Source organism: Salvelinus namaycush, chromosome 17 (assembly GCF_016432855.1).
Source record: "Salvelinus namaycush isolate Seneca chromosome 17, SaNama_1.0, whole genome shotgun sequence".
In the NCBI taxonomy this organism is placed as follows: Eukaryota; Metazoa; Chordata; class Actinopteri; order Salmoniformes; family Salmonidae; genus Salvelinus; species Salvelinus namaycush.
The window spans coordinates 12,887,230-12,907,959 of record NC_052323.1 but is presented as its reverse complement, the minus strand read 5'-3'; the positions used below and the strand labels follow the sequence as shown (position 1 = coordinate 12,907,959).

General features: G+C 43.8%; 3 protein-coding genes across 3 annotated transcripts; all 3 read left to right on the top strand.

Annotated features, from left to right (window-relative positions):
- Positions 1-1,692: 1,692 nt before the first annotated feature.
- Positions 1,693-4,565, top strand: LOC120061951 (protocadherin alpha-C2-like). The gene is made up of 2 exons (XM_039011737.1): positions 1,693-4,083; positions 4,557-4,565. Exons 1-2 carry the CDS (start codon positions 1,693-1,695, stop codon positions 4,563-4,565), a joined length of 2,400 nt encoding a protein of 799 aa, XP_038867665.1.
- A 189-nt stretch (positions 4,566-4,754) lies between these two features.
- On the top strand, positions 4,755-7,265 carry LOC120061950 (protocadherin alpha-C2-like). Its single transcript, XM_039011736.1, has 2 exons — positions 4,755-7,163; positions 7,254-7,265. The coding sequence occupies exons 1-2, from the start codon at positions 4,755-4,757 to the stop codon at positions 7,263-7,265; spliced, it is 2,421 nt and encodes an 806-aa protein (XP_038867664.1).
- A 415-nt stretch (positions 7,266-7,680) lies between these two features.
- On the top strand, positions 7,681-10,113 carry LOC120061949 (protocadherin beta-16-like). The gene has a single exon (XM_039011735.1). It carries the CDS (start codon positions 7,681-7,683, stop codon positions 10,111-10,113), a length of 2,433 nt encoding a protein of 810 aa, XP_038867663.1.
- Positions 10,114-20,730: the final 10,617 nt, after the last annotated feature.

The following is a 20,730-nucleotide window of genomic DNA, read 5'->3' as shown; positions in this document are numbered from 1 at the left end:
TTTTGACTGGTCCTGTATATCAAGTATTTATATATTCCACAAGTATTATCAGATGAACTGTTTTGTAGAGATAATTATCAGACTCAAGTTACAAATACTGGTAAACACTCAAATACATTTCCTTTAATTGTTTTCACAAAAGTAGTGCAATGGGCCTTTACTAGTCCTGTATTAGCGGACCGATATAGACGTCTTCATAGCGGGAAAAATGTCTGCATCCCCTCATCTGCAAAAGAATTGCAGCACCCCTTCATGCGGAAATATTGATATAAGAACTATCATATTGAAGTTAACTTGGAGTCACGCGATGATATGTTGTGTGGTCCTCCCACTATGACTCGGAAACCATGCAGGTTATTAGGCCACAGATTAAATACATAATGATGAACTTCACAGGGTGGTGAAAGTGCACGTGATGAGCTTGATGCTCCTTGCCAATACACATCTTATTATGGTGACATGATGATCGATGCTTGGTTGCCGTTTGACAATTATTATTAAAAAAACATTTGAATAGCTATTATTCCATAATAATCTCATTATGCAAGTAGCCTACCAGCACTGTATATGCAAGGTGTCGGCTAGAGCGCACGTGCCTAGACTAGAGTGGGCATGTTTGCTATTTAACGCAACCGTTTTTGTGACAAAACCATCAGGAGAGTTGAAAATGCGATGGAAACCCATTTAACTTGTATTTTTCATTCGGTGCACAATGTCATCACGCACAGTCTTTAATCGGCAATAAGTCAGTTCGATGGAAACACATCTCTGGTGGGAAAATGCGCATATTGTTTTAGGCAGATTTGAGAATATTCATCTGAAAATCTATCACAAATTGGATGGAAACCTAGCTAGTGATTATGACGTGTTCTCCGGGAGCTGTCCACTGGTGTGGTGCTGAAATTCAAGCCAATGGTCTATTGTTGCGTCACATTATAAGATTCTAGACAGCAAAAAGGTATTTCATTCATATTTTTTTCACCGGTGATGTCATAATCAGTGAATGGAAGTCAGATAATTCCAATCACATGGATTTGGCGCTAGATTTAATGATAATACATTGAAATTTGTATTGCGCTTTTCATTACAGAGTTATATTGAAAAATATACAATTATATACAATAAAAACAACATACATTTAGAATCAAGGAAGATAAAATAATGATTGTGGGCTAGATGCTAAGTACATTTTAGATTTGGACTAGGACTATGAAAAATAAGTGGGGTTTTGATTTCACTGTTTTTCACATCAACCGTGAAAACAATAGATAGGCATAATACAGGTTACAGGTTAACATGCCCTTCGTTCTTAGTAATATGAATATCAACAGCCTACTTAGTAATACAGCACAATATTTACTATTTTATATCTCTATCAGTACTGTCTTGCTTAAGTAGACAATTCTGCAACATCACAACAACCAGTGGCCTCTCTCCCGGACTCCCCTCCTGCGTTAGCCAGATGGTGTCGCTGTTCACCAGTAAATGTCTCAGCTCTGCTGAGAGGGAGCCATGACATTCTCATCCATCTCTGCTGTAGGACAGACCTGTTTTAGCTTAAACAAACATGGCTATTTAATTTACAACAACACTGGTCTGAACACCAGGCTACTATATAGAATTTTATAGAAGCCTTAATAGCATCCGAATATAGGGAGTCTAGTTAAATCTGAGTGGAGTTCAACGTCCAGGATGTATCGGGAGAGAAGGCTTTTCTCGGCTGTCTTTGTGTTCTGTGCGTTATGGGGCAGCGCTTTGTCTGTGACGCGGTATTCCATACCCGAAGAGATGGAGAGAGGTTCTGTAGTGGCCAATTTAGCCGCAGATTTGGGACTGGAACTTGCAGGTCTGGCTCATCGCGAGGTAAAACTTGATATTTTCCATAGCAAGAAGTTTTTGGACGTCAACAAAAAGACAGGTGAGCTGTATATTGTAGAGAAAATAGACAGGGAGTATCTTTGTACCACTAAGACTACCGACTGTTTTTTAAAATTGGACGTTATCATTGAAAGCCCTTTACGCATATTTAACATAGAATTGGGAATAACAGATATTAATGATAACGCACCTCATTTTCGTAGGGACAGAATAGAGCTTGATGTTTCAGAATCAGCTACACCAGGAGAGAGATTCTCCCTTCCTAATGCAGTGGACCCGGATGTTGGTATAAATACAGTCAAAACCTACCAGCTCAGTGCTAGCCAGCATTTTACCATAGAAATCCAGACTGGGAGTGATGGTACTAAATATGTTGACTTGGTCTTGACAAAGGCTTTAGACCGGGAGGAGAACGCCGTTCATAACTTAATACTCACGGCTGTAGATGGCGGGGTCCCATCGCAATCTGGTACAGCTAATATCGTTGTTAGAGTGCTGGATACAAACGATAACGCCCCTCGATTCGACCGTTCGGTTTATACCGTTAATGTGACAGAAAACTCCGCGATTGGAACGCTAGTAATGAAGCTAAACGCCACAGATTTAGATGAAGGGCCAAATGCAGACATCACATATTCATTCACACTTTACACGTCAGAGAAAACACAATACGTATTTGCACTGAATCCAAACACAGGAGAGATAACAGTGAAAGGAACTATTGATTATGAAGATATGAAGTTTTACGAGATGCATGTTGAGGTTAAGGACAAAGGACAGCATCCCCTATTGGGTCAATGTAAAATTGTAGTTGACGTTACAGATACAAACGACAACTATCCAGAGATAGCCGTTAAATCGTATAAGAGTACAGTTAATGAGAACATTCCAGTTGGGGCAGTCATAGCAATCGTAGGTATAAGCGACAGGGACACAGGTGACAATGGCAAAGTGAACCTATCTATAAACCAACAGGTGCCATTTGTTTTGAACAAGTCGTCTGACTTCCTTTACGAGCTCATTGTCTCGGAAACATTAGATCGTGAGAAAGTTCCAGAATATGATATCACGCTCGTTGTGACGGACGGAGGAAGGCCCTCCTTGTCTGATAATGAAACGATAACTTTACATCTGTTGGACGTCAATGATAACGCGCCACTCTTCCCCCAGTCGTTCAATACTATACCCGTTATGGAGAATAACGCGCCTGGGGCCTTGCTAAGTTCCCTCACTGCGTTTGATCCAGACCTCCATGAAAACCAGTATCTAGTTTATTTCATCATAGAAAAGGAGATAGTGAACACCTCCGTTTCCATGCTGTTTTCCATCAATCCGGAGAACGGTAATCTTTACGCACTGAAGACGTTTGACTATGAGATAGAGAAGGAGTTTATTTTCCACATTGAGGCCAGAGACTCTGGTGTTCCTCCTCTCAGCAGTAATGTGACTGTCCACATCATTATTGTTGATCAGAACGACAACACCCCGGTCATAGTCTCTCCGTGGCGCGTGCACGGCTCCGTGGTGGAGGAAAAGATTCCCAGATCCACCGATAAAGGATCCCTGGTCTCCAAGGTGATAGCCATAGACACGGACTCGGTCCAGAACTCTCGGATTACATACCAGTTTCTACAGGTTACTGACGCCACCTTATTCAGTCTGGACCAATACAATGGAGATATCCGGACCATGAGAATGTTCAGTTACAGAGATCCGCGTCATCAACGGCTGGTTGTCATCGCCAAGGACAACGGGGAACCTGCTCTCTCAGCTACAGTTACCATCAAGCTGTCAACAGTGGAGACTGCTGTTAAAGCCTACTCTGACATGACTGAAGTGCCTCTAGAATATGACATATTTTCAGACTTAAACCTGTATTTGGTGATCGGCTTGGGCTCGGTGTCCTTTCTGTTACTGATCACCATATTGGTCACCTGTGTGCTGAAGTGTCAGAAACCGATGCCCAGCAAAGCGGCTCCTCCCAGTAGGAACAGCGTGATCAGCGAGAGGAACTCGACCATCGCAGATTCCACCCTGGTCTCCAACGATGCCTACTGGTACAGTCTGTTTCTAGCAGAGACCAGGAAAGGAAAGCTGGTAGTCAGACAGCCTGTGCCAAAGGCGGGCTCCAGATACATTGTGTCCAGTTTACCAAGGAGCACGGGCCTGACAGAGACCAGCGACTCAGCAGCCTCTACTCTGCAGGTAAGAAAGCAATCTCCATCTGTTTTAACCAAATTACCTACAGCCTTTTTTTGATAATCATGCTGCGTAAAAGCCATCATTTAGGGCGTAATTTGGTACAAAATTAAAATCTGATAAGGGGTAGCAGTGAACAACAAGAATGACCAAAACAACAAACTGATAAACCTTTACTCCCTCTACCGAACGTTTAAACTATACAATGCCATGCAATGTTTATAAAAATGATGACAACATTAGATTTGACAAACGTAGCGAAATGGACAATATATATATATATATATATTATATATATATACATATTCCCATGCCCTTTAAAAACTATTTATTAAAAATAACGACGTAAACTTTTCTTTCTCATTATACACCATTCATAGACCACAACAAGTGTACCGTTTTCATGTAGATATGTGAATGCTGGTAAATGCACAAAGTGTCGCTGCTCACCAATAAAACACACCTCTTGTGATGTAAAGTCGCAATGACAGTTTGTAACAAGGAAGAAAGCAAGGTCCTTTATCTGGACAGCTCCCTGGTTCTGAAACCATCGCTTTGACAAAGGATTATCTTAAACACGTCTCACTTCTACTCCCAAACGGTTGACTATTTACATATTATCACAATCCTCACGTTTTCAATTTTGCTTTGCGCATGATAAGCAATCATTTGAAACAATGGATGTACATCGGATCATTCAGCCCTCGAGGAGGTACGTCTCGGTCTTTCTGCTTTTCTCTGCAGTCCTGAACATGGCATCTGCCGTTACCCATTATTCTATTCCCGAGGAAATGGAGGAAGGCTCTATTGTTGCTAATCTAGCCACTGATTTGGGACTAGATATGAAAACCTTAAGCAACCGCAAGATGCGGTTAGATACCATAGCTAATAAGAAATATGTGGACGTTAATAAGGACACAGGAGAAATGTATATCGCTGAGAAGATAGACAGGGAACTGCTTTGCAACATTAAGACAGCTACTTGTTATTTAAAAATGGAAGTTGTCCTTGAGAACCCACTGAGGATATTTAACATAGAGTTAGAAATAATGGATATCAATGATAATGCGCCACAATTTCGAAGAGATACAATACATTTAGATATATCCGAGTCTACACCGTTAGGTGAGCGATTTTCTTTAAGCAATGCGGTTGACCCTGATATTGGTGCAAACTCGGTGAAAACCTATCATCTTAGCGAAAGCCACCATTTTGGTATTGAAATTCAGACTGGAAGAGACGGATCGAAGTTTGCTGATTTGATTCTGAAAACGGCTTTAGACCGAGAGAAGCAGGCGTTTCAAAATCTAATACTCACGGCTGTAGACAGCGGGGTACCCACGCGCTCGGGTACAGCCAGCATCATTGTTCATGTGTTAGATACAAATGACAACGCCCCTTATTTTGAAAAGGAAAGCTTTCGTATAAACGTACCGGAGAACTCCCCAATCGGAAATCTTGTAGTGAAGTTAAACGCAACAGACTTAGACGAAGGGTCAAATGCAGAAGTAATATACTCATACAGTCTTTATACAACAGAAAAGACACAGGGCACGTTCAAATTAAATCCTGATAGCGGTGAGATAACTGTAAAGGAAATGATCAATTATGAAGACTTTAGGATCTATGACATGGAAGTCATTGCAACAGATAAGGGGGCCAACTCTTTGTCAGGTCAGTGTAAATTAACTATTTTAGTGACAGATATGAATGATAATCATCCAGAAATGTCAATCAAATCATTTCAAAGTCCTATAAAGGAGGATATAGCAGTAGACACGGTGATAGCAGTTGTCAGTGTCAGCGATAAAGATTCAGGTGAAAATGGGATTGTAGATATTCGTATTCCTGATGAATTACCTTTTGCACTAAGAGAGTCTTCTGGTAACTATTATGAGTTAGTAGTATCAGAACCTCTAGACCGTGAGAAGGTCCCAGAATATGACATAACTTTTACCGTAACAGACAGGGGTTCCCCTCCGCTATCTGACAACGAAACGATGACTTTAGAACTACTAGACGTTAACGACAACGTTCCACAGTTCCCCCAGTCGTTCTACACTATACCCGTTATGGAGAATAACGCGCCTGGGGCCTTGCTAAGTTCCCTCACTGCGTTTGATCCAGACCTCCATGAAAACCAGTATCTAGTTTATTTCATCATAGAAAAGGAGATAGTGAACACCTCCATTTCCATGCTGTTTTCCATCAATCCGGAGAACGGTAATCTTTACGCACTGAAGACGTTTGACTATGAGATAGAGAAGGAGTTTATTTTCCACATTGAGGCCAGAGACTCTGGTGTTCCTCCTCTCAGCAGTAACGTGACTGTCCACATCATTATTGTTGATCAGAACGACAACACCCCGGTCATAGTCTCTCCGTGGCGCGTGCACGGCTCCTTGGTGGAGGAAAAGATTCCCAGATCCACCGATAAAGGATCCCTGGTCTCTAAGGTGATAGCCATAGACACGGACTCGGTCCAGAACTCTCGGATTACATACCAGTTTCTACAGGTTACTGACGCCACCTTATTCAGTCTGGACCAATACAATGGAGATATCCGGACCATGAGAATGTTCAGTTACAGAGATCCGCGTCATCAACGGCTGGTTGTCATCGCCAAGGACAACGGGGAACCTGCTCTGTCAGCTACAGTTACCATCAAGCTGTCAACAGTGGAGACTGTTGTTAAAGCCTACTCTGACATGACTGAAGTGCCTCTAGAATATGACATATTTTCAGACTTAAACCTGTATTTGGTGATCGGCTTGGGCTCGGTGTCCTTTCTGTTACTGATCACCATATTGGTCACCTGTGTGCTGAAGTGTCAGAAACCGATGCCCAGCAAAGCGGCTCCTCCCAGTAGGAACAGCGTGATCAGCGAGAGGAACTCGACCATCGCAGATTCCACCCTGGTCTCCAACGATGCCTACTGGTACAGTCTGTTTCTAGCAGAGACCAGGAAAGGAAAGCTGGTAGTCAGACAGCCTGTGCCAAAGGCGGGCTCCAGATACATTGTGTCCAGTTTACCAAGGAGCACGGGCCTGACAGAGACCAGCGACTCAGCAGCCTCTACTCTGCAGGTAAGAAAGCAATCTCCATCTGTTTTAACCAAATTACTTATAGTCAATCGCTTTGACAATAATGTGCTGGATCTCTTCGTGTAAAACCAGGGCACAAAGTGAAGGCATGGTGAGACATTGATGCATATAATATTGGGGTAGTTGTGAACAAGTATGATAACCGAAGAAAAAAACTGCGCACAGGCCTACTCTCTCTTCTATTCTACCTATTTTAGGCAATTAAAACTTGCCTGCAAGGTTTTAATTCGCATGTGCGAATGCTGGTAAAATGCGCAAAGTGTCGCTGCTCACCAATAAAAGGCACTGTTCTGTGAAGTAACAGTCACCATGACAGTTCGTCACAGCGAAGAAAGCAAAGCAATGTATGTGGACATCTCCCTGGTGCTGAATCCATCGCTGTAAAACGATTATCTAAAATACATATCGGTACACTTGTCGACTCGTTTGGCTTCTCAAACCATCATCAGAAGGTCCCGATTTTTGTATTGCATTACCCACGGATAACAACAATCAAACGATGGAGTCGCATTGCCTCGTTCAACGGTGGAGAAGGTACGTATCGGTCTTTCTTCTTCTCTCTACCACCATGAACACGTCGTCTGCCGTAACCCATTATTCTATTCCAGAGGAAATGGAGGAAGGCTCCGTTGTTGCCAATTTAGCTACTGATTTGGGACTGGATGTGAAAACATTGAATAGGCGCAAGATGCGATTGGATGTTGTCGCCAATAAAAAATATCTGGAGGTTAACAAAGATACCGGAGAGCTTTACATTTTACAGAAAATGGACAGAGAACATCTTTGCAGCTCTAAAACCAATTGCTTTCTTAAACTGGACGCTACAATTGAAAACCCATTACGAATGTTTAATATTGAGCTAGAAATCATGGATATCAACGACAATTCACCTTATTTTCGAAGAGACGAAATGCATTTGGATATATCCGAGTCGACTGCAATAGGAGAACGCTTATCTTTGAACAATGCCGTGGATCTTGACGTCGGCACTAATTCTGTGAAAACCTACCATCTAAGAGAAAGTCATCATTTTAATATAGAAATTCAGGCCGGACGAGACGGGTCAAAGTTTGCTGATTTGATTCTGAAAAAGGCTTTAGACCGAGAGAAGCAGGAGGTTCATAATCTAATACTCACCGCTGTAGACGGCGGAGTCCCCTCACGCACAGGCACAGCCAACATCATTGTTCGCGTTCTAGATACGAATGACAACGCCCCTCAATTTGATAAAGAAAGCTACACCATCAATGTGATGGAAAACTTTCCAATTGGAAGCCTTGTGGTTACACTGAATGCAACTGACTTAGATGAGGGTACCAATTCGGAAATAATATATTCATATAGCCTCTATACATCAGAGAAAACTCAAGCCACTTTCAGTTTGAATTCTAATAACGGAGAAATAACGGTGAAAGAAATGATAAATTATGAAGACTTCAGGATTTATGATATGGAAGTCATAGCAACTGATAAGGGGACCAACTCTTTGTCAGGTCAGTGTAAAATAACTATTCTAGTGACGGATATGAATGACAATCACCCTGAAATATCAATCAAATCATATCAAAGTCCTATAAAGGAGGATATAGCAGTAGACACGGTGATAGCAGTTGTCAGTGTCAGCGATAAAGATTCAGGTGAAAATGGGATTGTCGATATCCATATTGCGGATGAATTACCTTTTGCACTAAGAGAGTCTTCCGATAACTATTATGAGTTAGTAGTATCAGAACCTCTAGACCGTGAGAAGGTCCCAGAATATGACATAACTTTTACCGTAACAGACAGGGGTTCCCCTCCGCTATCTGACAATGAAACAATGACTTTAGAACTACTAGACGTTAACGACAACGTTCCACTTTTCCCCCAGTCGTTCTACACTATACCCGTTATGGAGAATAACGCGCCTGGGGCCTTGCTAAGTTCCCTCACTGCGTTTGATCCAGACCTCCATGAAAACCAGTATCTAGTTTATTTCATCATAGAAAAGGAGATAGTGAACACCTCCATTTCCATGCTGTTTTCCATCAATCCGGAGAACGGTAATCTTTACGCACTGAAGACGTTTGACTATGAGATAGAGAAGGAGTTCCTTTTCCACATTGAGGCCAGAGACTCTGGTGTTCCTCCTCTCAGCAGTAATGTGACTGTCCACATCATTATTGTTGATCAGAACGACAACACCCCGGTCATAGTCTCTCCGTGGCGCGTGCACGGCTCCTTGGTGGAGGAAAAGATTCCCAGATCCACCGATAAAGGATCCCTGGTCTCCAAGGTGATAGCCATAGACACGGACTCGGTCCAGAACTCTCGGATTACATACCAGTTTCTACAGGTTACTGACGCCACCTTATTCAGTCTGGACCAATACAATGGAGATATCCGGACCATGAGAATGTTCAGTTACAGAGATCCGCGTCATCAACGGCTGGTTGTCATCGCCAAGGACAACGGGGAACCTGCTCTGTCAGCTACAGTTACCATCAAGCTGTCAACAGTGGAGACTGCTGTTAAAGCCTACTCTGACATGACTGAAGTGCCTCTAGGATATGACATATTTTCAGACTTAAACCTGTATTTGGTGATCGGCTTGGGCTCGGTGTCCTTTCTGTTACTGATCACCATATTGGTCACCTGTGTGCTGAAGTGTCAGAAACCGATGCCCAGCAAAGCGGCTCCTCCCAGTAGGAACAGCGTGATCAGCGAGAGGAACTCGACCATCGCAGATTCCACCCTGGTCTCCAACGATGCCTACTGGTACAGTCTGTTTCTAGCAGAGACCAGGAAAGGAAAGCTGGTAGTCAGACAGCCTGTGCCAAAGGCGGGCTCCAGATACATTGTGTCCAGTTTACCAAGGAGCACGGGCCTGACAGAGACCAGCGACTCAGCAGCCTCTACTCTGCAGGTAAGAAGGACCTCCACCTCTGAATGACCTCCACAGCAAAGCACAATGCAACAACAATATGACTGAGTCACTGCAATCTTAGAAAAAGAGTTCCAAAAGGGTTCTTCAGATGTTCCCATAGGAGAACCTTTTTCTGATCCAGGTAGAACCCTTTTGGGTTCCATGTAGAACCCTCTTTGGAAAGGGTTCTTCATGGTACCGAAAATGATTCTACCTGGAACCCAAATGGTTTTACCTGGAACCAAAACTAGTTCTTCAAAGGATTCTCCTATGGGGAACGCCAAATAACCCTTTTAGGTTCTCCAGTGCCATCTGAAAGTATTCAGACCCCTTGACTTTTTCCACATTTTGTTACGTTACAGCCTTGTTCTAAAATATATATATATATTTTTAATTCCCTCATCAATCTACACACATTACCCCATAACTATCACGGCTCAGGCTAAGACCCAGATGTAGACACAGGAGGTGGAAAGTATGAGTCTCAGAGTTTATTAGTTCAAGGTGCAGGCAATCGGTAGGTTAATAACTTCTTATGGCTGCATCCCGCTACCGGGATCGATATGACAACAGCCAGTGAAAGTGCAGGGCGCCAAATTCAAACAACAGAAATCTCATAATTGAAATTCCTCAAACATACATGTGTCTTATATCAATTTAAAAGTAATCTTGTTGTTAATCCCACCAAAGTGTCCGATTTCAAAAATCCTTTATAGCGAAAGCACTACAAACGATTATGTTAGGTCACCACCAAACCACAATAAGCACAGCCATTTTTCCAGCGAAAGATAGCAGTCAGAAAAAGCAGAAATAGAGATAAAATTAATCACTAACCTTTGATTATCTTCATCAGATGACACTCATAGGACTTCATGTTACACAATACATGCATGTTTTGTTTGATAAAGTTTATATTTATAACAAAAAATCTGAGTTTACATTGGCGCGTTACATTCACTAGTTCCAAAAACATTAAGTGATTTTGCATAGCCACATCGTTTCAACAGAAATACTCATCATAAATGTAGATGATAATACAAGTTATACACATGGAATTATAGATATACCTCTCCTTAATGCAACCTCTGTGTCAGATTTTAAAAAAACTTTACGGAAAAAGCAAATCATGCAATAATCTGAGACAGAGCTCAGAACAATAGCCAAATTAGCCGCCATGTTGGGGTCAACAGAAACCAGAAAATACATGATAAATGTTTCCTTACCTTTGATGAACTTCATCAGAATGCAGTCCTAGGAATCCCAGGTCCACAATAAATGCTTGATTTGTTCGATAATGTCCGTTATTTATGTCCAATTAGCTACTTTGGTTAGCGCCTTTGGTAAACAATTCCAAAGTCACAAAGCGCGTCCACTATAACATGACGAAATGTCCAAAAGTTCCATAACAGTCAGTAGAAACATGTCAAACGATGTACTGAATCAATCTTTAGAATGTTGTTAACATATATCTTGAATAACGTTCCAACCGGAGAATTAGATTGACTTCAGTTGAGCGATGTAACGGAGCTGCCTATCACGTGAACGCGCGTGGTCAGCTCGTGGCAGTGGTGACTAATTCCTGTCTCCTTCGGCCCCCCTTCACATTAGAGTCATCAGACAAAGTTCTATTGACTGTTAACATCTAGTGGAAGCCGAAAACTCATCAATATCTCGCTGTAATTTCAACGAGAGCTTGGTTGAAAATCTGCCACCCTCAGAAAAAATTCAAACAGGAAGTGGAACTTCTCAGGTTTTTGCCTGCCAAATGAGTTCTGTTATACTCACAGACATAATTCAAACAGTTTTAGAAACTTCAGAGTGTTTTCTATCCAATACTAATAATAATATGCTAATATTAGCAACTATGACTGAGGAGTAGGCCGTTTACTCTGGGCACCTCTGTGCACCTTTCATCCAAGCTACTCAATACTGCCCCTGCAGCCATAAGAAGTTTAAGGCAGGCAAAGAGTCGTAATCCAAATCAGAGTCAGGCAGGTACAGGACGGCAGGCGGGATCAGGGTCAGGACAGGCAGAAAGGTCAGAACTGGGAAGACTAGGAAAAACAAAAACTAGAGCACGGGAACCACGGGAACATGCTGGTAAGACTTGACGGGACAAGATGAACTGGCAACGGACAAACAGAAAACGCAGGTATAAATACACATGATGTAATGGGAGACACTTGGTGTGGGTTGGAGCCAATAACAAGACAGGTGAAACAGATCAGGGTGTGACAGTTCCCCCAACACCTCTCCTCCGGGCCAGTCAACCAGGTACTGGAATCCCCTGCCCTGCGGTCGAACACTCAGGAGTCACCAAACTGTGTATGCCAGATGGCCATCGATGAGATGGGGGAGAGGGGTGGGCCTGGAAACAAGAGACAAAGTGCTGTGAGACAAAGGTTTCATTCTAGATACATGGAAAGTGGGATGTATACGGAGGGTGTGGGGCAACAGAAAGACCTTAGAGATGGGGAAAAGGTCGATAAAATGTGGGGAAAGTTTGCGGAACTCCACCCGGAGGGGCAGATCCCGAGTGGAAAGCCATGGAAAGCCAGAGACCCGTACCCCCCCCCTCCGGAACTCCACCCGGAGGGGCAGATCCCGAGTGGAAAGCCAGAGACCCGTACCCCCCCCCTCCGGAAGTCCACCCGGAGGGGCAGATCCCGAGTGGAAAGCCAGAGACCCGTACCCCCCCCCTCCGGAAGTCCACCCGGAGGGGCAGATCCCGAGTGGAAAGCCAGAGACCCGTACCCACCCCCTCCGGAAGTCCACCCGGAGGGGCAGATCCCGAGTGGAAGGCCAGAGACCCGTACCCCCCCCCCCTCCGGAAGTCCACCCGGAGGGGCAGATCCCGAGTGGAAAGCCAGAGACCCGTACCCCCCCCTCCGGAACTCCACCCGGAGGGGCAGATCCCGAGTGGAAAGCCAGAGACCCGTACCCCCCCCCTCCGGAAGTCCACCCGGAGGGGCAGATCCCGAGTGGAAAGCCAGAGACCCGTACCCCCCCCTCCGGAACTCCACCCGGAGGGGCAGATCCCGAGTGGAAAGCCAGAGACCCGTACCCCCCCCCTCCGGAAGTCCACCCGGAGGGGCAGATCCCGAGTGGAAAGCCAGAGACCCGTACCCCCCCCCTCTCCGGAAGTCCACCCGGAGGGGCAGATCCCGAGTGGAAAGCCAGAGACCCGTAGCAGAACAGGGAAGGGTGTTGCGGGCATAATCCACCTACACCAACCTGCTGGCTCCGGGTTGGATGAAAACCAGAGGACAGGCTGGCCGACTACCCAATGAGGGTGCAGAACGCCTTCCAGAACCGGGATGAGAACTGAAGACCGTGATTGGAGACAATATTGACCGGAAGTCCATGGATCCGTAAGAAGTGCTGCACCATGAGCTGGGCCGTCTCCTTAGCTGAGGACAACTTAGGGTGGCTTAGGAAAACCTATCCACCACCGTTTGGATGGTGGTGTTGCCATCTGACGGAGGGAGACCCGTGATGAAGTCCAAGGATATATGGGACCAGTGGCCGTGAGGGACAGGGAGTGGTTGAAGGAGGCCAGCCGGGGTCTTGTTCTGCACACACAGTGCAGGCGGCAACGAGGAGATGTCAGGAACCATGGCGGCCACCAAAAACATTGTTGGACCAAAGCCAAGGTCCGATGGGAGCCAGGATGACAGGTGAGTGTGGAAACAAACATCCAGTAGGCTGGGAACACTGCTCCTTGCGGACCAGACCTCCACCACGAACTGACGGGACGGGTCCGGATGGATTAAGATGGAAGCTGTAGTGAATCGCTGCTTGAGGTCTCAGAACGTCCGGTCAGCTGCTGGGAACCATATGAACGGAAGTTTCCGTCACATTTTTTTCTAAGAGTGTGTGCCCTAAAACAGGGGCTCTTTTACTCGGGGCCCCAACATTGGGGAATATCCTGCATCCCACCACGCGTGCCGTATTTCTACGGGCACAAGCACAGTTCATGACACAAACTGTTCACACCCCTCTTGTTGCTAAAAATAATTTAGCAGCTTTAAAGCTTATTTCCTGCAATTCTATACATTTTATCATTGGGTTACAACAATATCTACATTTTTGGGGCGTACAATATATCTCAATAGTTGTATTATTTATTTTATACAGTCTTTTTTGCTCATTTTTATCAAGGGTGTTGTTAATTATGGACATGACTCTATTGGCTACGCATACGCCTCCAGTTCCACGACAAGCAAAGTGAGGTTAACCCAGTGAAGTTGTTGGGAAGTTACAGTAATGAGAGAGCAACACAAAATGTTGATTAGAACCACACTACTGTGTAAGAACAACAAGTAAATCCAAGATGGCATCGTGAATAACACAAATATAACACTTTGGGTACAAGTTCTGTTTATTTCTGAGAAGAAGCAATGATGATTTTATAAAATATTGTTCAATAACTGCAATTTGGAAAATTACTGAAACTTAAAATGTGTAAGATCAAATTTGATAATGTTTTTGGCATCACATAACCTATTCACACAAACTTGTCGCATACTGTTTACCCAGATATACCGTATACAAAGTGTCAGGTGTTGAGAGGGCAGGTGTAACATTTCCACCTTCCACCACATTACCAGTCTAAAAACAGGTCCCCTTCTGGCATTGCCAGGTAATCAGGCCTAGTTCCTTTATCTCTGAAATTCATTCATCTGTTATGAATGTATATTTTCTCCCTCTAGCACCTCAACAAACAGCTGCAGCACCTGCTGGGAAAAAGGCCTCTCTAATTTGGTCTGACAGGTTGAATGGCGTGTGGCTTATATTTCACCGCACTGACTGTGCCTGCACACTGCATCTTTGTAGAGCTAACACACAGTGATGGAGATTACACAGCGCCAGCAGCAATGCTGTTTATATATGGTACAGCCTACAAGAAAATGAGACAGAAACCCCTTGAGCTTTCAAAACAAACAAGGTTACGGTTTCACATTAGACTTCCTGTCCTTTATGAGTCTAGATGGACCAAATGGCTTCCTCTCATTATTGACATCGCATGATCTATTCTAATTCGGTATTTGTTTATTGACTTTCATTTCATCAAATATCTCCATCCCCTGATTTAAAATGCATCCGAATAAACCCCCCTCTCTCTCTCTCAGTGAGCCGTCAAGCTGAACGCCTCAATGAGGCCACTCCCGCCTCCATGCTGCAGAGGTTGTCTCTCCTCCTCTTACGTCACTCAGTAGGGAAGAGAGAGCAGGAGGAGGTCTGCAGCAAGAGAGGGGTCAGGGTTGTAGTGAACTTGTTTTGCTGTGCACCACTCTCTCTGTACCTAATAATGTGCACTGTCATTCCTCAAAATCCAGCCATAGCCTATCCATAGTCTATCTACATGTTCTGCAATATCTGTTCTCGTGTTATTATACATTTACGCACTCGTTCCAATGTATAACAAATGTTTTACTTGATCAAGGCTGGTTCTTGTAAAAAGGTAAGTATTTGTAGAATAAATTATGTGTGTGCGCTTGTGTGTGAGGGTGACTGTGTGTGTGTGTGTGTGGATTGCTGAAACGGTTGTTTTCCTAACCAACTCATGTTACCCTTTTCAGGTTGCCATGACATTTTTCCTTCTATCCTGTTTTGTCTGTTTTGGGCTGTAGGCTATATATTTTTGAAGTATTGACTTTCAGACTTTTCCCAAGATTGATCAGATAATCCCTTCAATAGAAATGGAGTGATTAATATGACAAAATGAGAGTATAGCCATAGGCCATAACCATGCATACAGAAAGATTCCTTGTGTTCTGCAATGTCTTGACCATTGAAATGCTTCTTTCTTTTCTCCCTGTTCTTAAGTACCCTAAATGAGGGAAGTCCACTGTGCAGCTGGAGGTATGCAGGAGTCTCACTCAACCGCCCCGGGAACCCCTTTTAAAATGGCCTTACAGAAATGATGTGTTTTCTTTTTCGTGTCTGTTTTTGTTTCAGTGGAGTTCTTCTCGTCCTGTGTTTTTCCCCTCTCGTTAAGAGGAGCGGTGGTTTTGATCACAAATGTCACTCTGGTGATACCCCTGCCCCGTTCCTCATGGCTTCATCCATGAAAAGCACCAGATTGGGTCTGTCCTACATCGACCTTTTGCCCCTTTTTAACAGATCCTCATCCCCAAACTAGCCAATGCTGCCCATGTTAGACTCTTATCCTCAAGGCTCCTCCTATTGGGCCCGTCTCAGCTCTGACTACATAATAATATCCTCCTCCTATTGGGCCTGTCTCAGCTCTGACTACATAATAATATCCTCCTCCTATTGGGCCCGTCTCAGCTCTGACTACATAATAATATCCTCCTCCTATTGGGCCCGTCTCAGCTCTGACTACATAATAATATCCTCCTCCTATTGGGCCCGTCTCAGCTCTGACTACATAATAATATCCTCCTCCTATTGGGCCCGTCTCAGCTCTGACTACATAATAATATCCTCCTCCTATTGGGCCCGTCTCAGCTCTGACTACATAATAATATCCTCCTCCTATTGGGCCCGTCTCAGCTCTGACTACATAATAATATCCTCCTCCTATTGGGCCCGTCTCAGCTCTGACTACATAATAATATCCTCCTCCTATTGGGCCCGTCTCAGCTCTGACTACATAATAATATCCTCCTCCTATTGGGCCCGTCTCAGCTCTGACTACATAATAATATCCTCTAGCAATGCTACTATTACGATGCTGATATGTAGGTTCTGCTGCCCTAGTTTCCTAACTCTAAAGTACATTTGGTCTTTCTTCTCTGGCGGAACAGTGACCTCTGGACGGTTTCCTATCAGGGAAACAAACTAATGGAATTGATTGGCCTCAGAGGACATCAGACAGAGACATTGTGATAATCATAACGCTGCTGATAGTAATAATCTGGGATCTATTTGGCAGAAACTCTGGCTTTAGTTGTAATCCAGATTAAAGAGGGGGATGGATGACGGTATGCCCTCTCTCCTGCGATTCCTTTTTTGTTTAGGGCACACACTTGTGTGTAACTCCTGATTGCAGCCAGTTACTGAGCACTCAACCCTGCATCTGGCCCCCGGGGGCCGCAGAATGACAGACAAAAAAAGAAAACGGAAATCGTACAATTGTCCGGCCCCCTCTTGCACACCACAACTGATCCCTGACTGATGCATCTCACAGCATCCTACCCCGGCCCTCCCAGACCCTCCCTGCAACCACCACAGACATATTACAACCCAGGCTGACATACATGTTAGCATGTAGCAGAACTTCCCCCAAATCCCTAGGTTTTCCAGTAATCCTGCTTGGAAGATTATGGACTTCCTGCTTTCCCCCTCCTGATTCAGGTAATCTTCCAACCTGGTATTCTGGAAAGACAGGGGATTTTGGGAAAGTTCCTGGATGTCTGCAACCCTAAACAGAACTATACGGTCCTCTGCATGTAATATTAATACATGCTCATCCCCTTCACTCCCATCACTAATGCAGATCAGAGACATGTTCTACTGTATCTTAGACTATTTGTTTGGTGGATTGGACTGTACTGTTTGTGGTGTGAATGATTGACTGTTTGATTGTTTGACTGACTGTTGATGAGTTCACAACACAATGATCCTTGTGAATTCGTCTTCACTGGGATGTGATGCCTGACCTAATTCTTTGTGCAGAGGGACAGAAAATGAAACTTATCACCCAGTTACTTAGCAACTACTCTCTCCCTCACGTAATCTTGGAGCATGGTGTACATCGATAGCCCCACCACCACCAGAATCCTCCACTCTGTCGTTCTGCCTGATGCCTTGTCAGACTGACAGACCTCGGCTGCATGAGACGTGTCATAGTCTGGCCAATCACAAGGCTGTGAGTGTCCCAGATCCCTCCCACCTTTGTCTAATCCTCTTCTCTCATTCTCAGGGGTCCACCACCACTGGCAGCGGCAGCAGTTCCTCATAAGGCCCCATCCCCATTGGTCCACCAGAGTTACATCAGAAGGAACCCCGCGTCCACTGATGAAAGGAACCCCCGTCCTTACCCTACTCAGCCCCCTCCCCTAAGCGACCAGGCCTCCAGTGACACTTCACCTACACCCCCTTGGCCAAACAATGACTGTCATCCCAAGGACCTAAAGGACACTCTGATGGTCCCCTGCCCCCCTATCCCCCAGCCATGACCCAATCTCTCTAATAGCACACACTAGCCCCAATCAACGTCTTTCAACATCCATTCAACACGCATGGTTCTGCATGGCTATGGCCCATCACTGAGGGCCCCTCACGTTTCAACTAGCCACAGTGAAGAGAACATACACTAGAGAGACAGAATGCAGGAGGGTACTACAGGACATGCAGCAGGAGTTAAAACAGCCACTATGAATATACAGAGACAGACATAGGAATGTGGAATTGCCGTCAAAGACTGTACCCCCTTTCCAAAAGGAAAGACCTTGGATGTTAGGTTTTTACTTAAGTATTTGTTCTTGTTCGGTCAGAGCACACGTGTGGAAATGTAGAATCAAACAAACCAATATATCCTAAAAAGGAATTTAGAATACTTTCACCAAACAACAAAGAGTGAGCCCTTCTTTGTCAATAGTGTATATGTACGTATATCAGCCCTTTCCTTCATGTGCATCTGCTTTGTTAGGAAATGTGTTAGATGTGGTCCGGGATATTTTAAGTGACTCACAGTGTCTACCAAGGTCTCACTCTACCATCACTGTTTATTCAGTTTTTTATTTTTCACTTTTCATAACAACAGTGTCATTACAAAGAATACTGTTAGCCACTATGATGAAGTCACAATTATGACACCTCTCTGATGAAGGTGCAATGACAAAGACTGCTGGTCTGGAGGAGGGGTCAGAGGTCATCGGCCTATGCTCTCACCCTCCTCCTCCACTCCAGATCAGAGCAAACTGCACATAGTTCCCTCCTAAAAACATCCATGGTCTACCCCTATGTGAGGTTGGGGGTTGTCTGGGCTTTGCCAGTGAGGGGAAGTATTAGAAGTATCTGGTATCATTTTGAATTAGGCCCTATGGCAAATACAGTTTCATCCTAATATAATATGTGCATTTTTTATATTGTTTCACTGCCTTATACGTTCACTTTAAACCTTTATCAGTGAATAAGTTCATTTTAATCACTTAAATGAATGAGTTATTTTATGTTTAATGCTGGATGTATTTGATGCCAATGCTTTAGTATTGAAGTAAACAAAGAAAACAATACACTGGCCAAATTAATCTGTTTTTAAAGTTTACATTTCTTTATTTTTAAAACTATGTACAAAATGTGACTGCTAAACAAAATGAAACTCCAATATGTATTTAAAATATTACTACAATAACTACTATTCCTGCTTTTAGTTCTGATCAAGGCAAGTATATACGTGCTTTGTGTAGCCTATAGTATCTATTGATGGTGCAATATGTAGTCAGTCTTTATGTATTGTACTGCATGCCATGTTGATCTGATCTATAAAACTATTACATTAATGATGAATTACCTCTTTGCTCTCTGGTTCTTTTAGCTCTCCAAGGTGGGCCCACTCATCCGTAGGACACAAAAGATGCCCCTAACCGCTGATACGAGGTCAGATATTTTTCAGATATGGTTAAGGTCAAGTTTGGTAGGTATCTGATCCTAGATCTGTGGTGTAGGGGCAGCTTTTGCTAGGGTCAGCTGAGCAGTTCCACAGCAGCTCATTGGTTGACATGCTAGCTACTGAAGCCTACTCAATTCAACTTTTGAAGTAACTGCACATTAGCAGTTCTACTAGACAAAAGCTTCACGGTTGAACTGATTATTTGAAATGTTTAATAAACAAATCAATAGCCTGACGCAGGGTTTCCCAAACTTGGTCCTGGGGCCCCCCTGGGTGCACATTTAGGTTTTTGCCCTAGCACTACACAACTGATTTGAATAATCAAAGCTTGATGATGAGTTGATTATTTGAATCAGCTGTGTAGTGCTAGGGCAAAAACCAAAATGTGCACCCAGCGGGGCCCCAGGACCAAGTTTGGGAAACCCTGGCCTAACCTGGTGGTGCTGGGGTGTAGGTGGTGATCTGTAAAACAGAAGCAACAGGACAGTGATAGGAAGAAAGTCATTATAAAATTATTGAATCTCATTGGTTAATACTTTACCGATTGATGAAACGTGATAGGTGGATATTGAAGGTGGGTAAAGTGACAAAAGACTCAGAGGTAGGCCTCATAGAGTTAGATAGAGGACTCATCTTTACATTTGTGCCATTATGGTGTCTGTGACAGCATGGGCAGCGCCATTGAGGTTACAACCCATAGGAATCCCCACCCAGTTGACACTTGAACTACTTTAAATTGGCATGGTGGAAGCCCTCAATGGCGCTACCCATGCTAAAACAGCCAATTGGCCATTAGAGACCTCTATCATTCTCTATGGTAGGCCAATAACTTAAAGGGAAATGTTTTGCTTGTCAGAACTTAGTTTGTTTCCCAAACTACAGAAATCATACCTGTATGATGCATTTTGCGTCTTATGATGCTGCGTTTTGCATCCTGTTATGCAAAATGCATCATACAAAGATGATTTCTGTATTTTAATAGTTACATATGTTGAAAACTTGATTGCTGACAAGCAAAACATTTTGGGACCTTATCAACAATGGACTAATGAAACAAATAC

What these genes read in the sequence shown, in the direction of transcription:
- LOC120061949 (XM_039011735.1), top strand. Translation starts at nt 7,681, where the DNA reads ATGGAGTCGCATTGCCTCGTTCAACGGTGGAGAAGGTACGTATCGGTC.
- LOC120061951 (XM_039011737.1), top strand. Translation starts at nt 1,693, where the DNA reads ATGTATCGGGAGAGAAGGCTTTTCTCGGCTGTCTTTGTGTTCTGTGCG.
- LOC120061950 (XM_039011736.1), top strand. Translation starts at nt 4,755, where the DNA reads ATGGATGTACATCGGATCATTCAGCCCTCGAGGAGGTACGTCTCGGTC.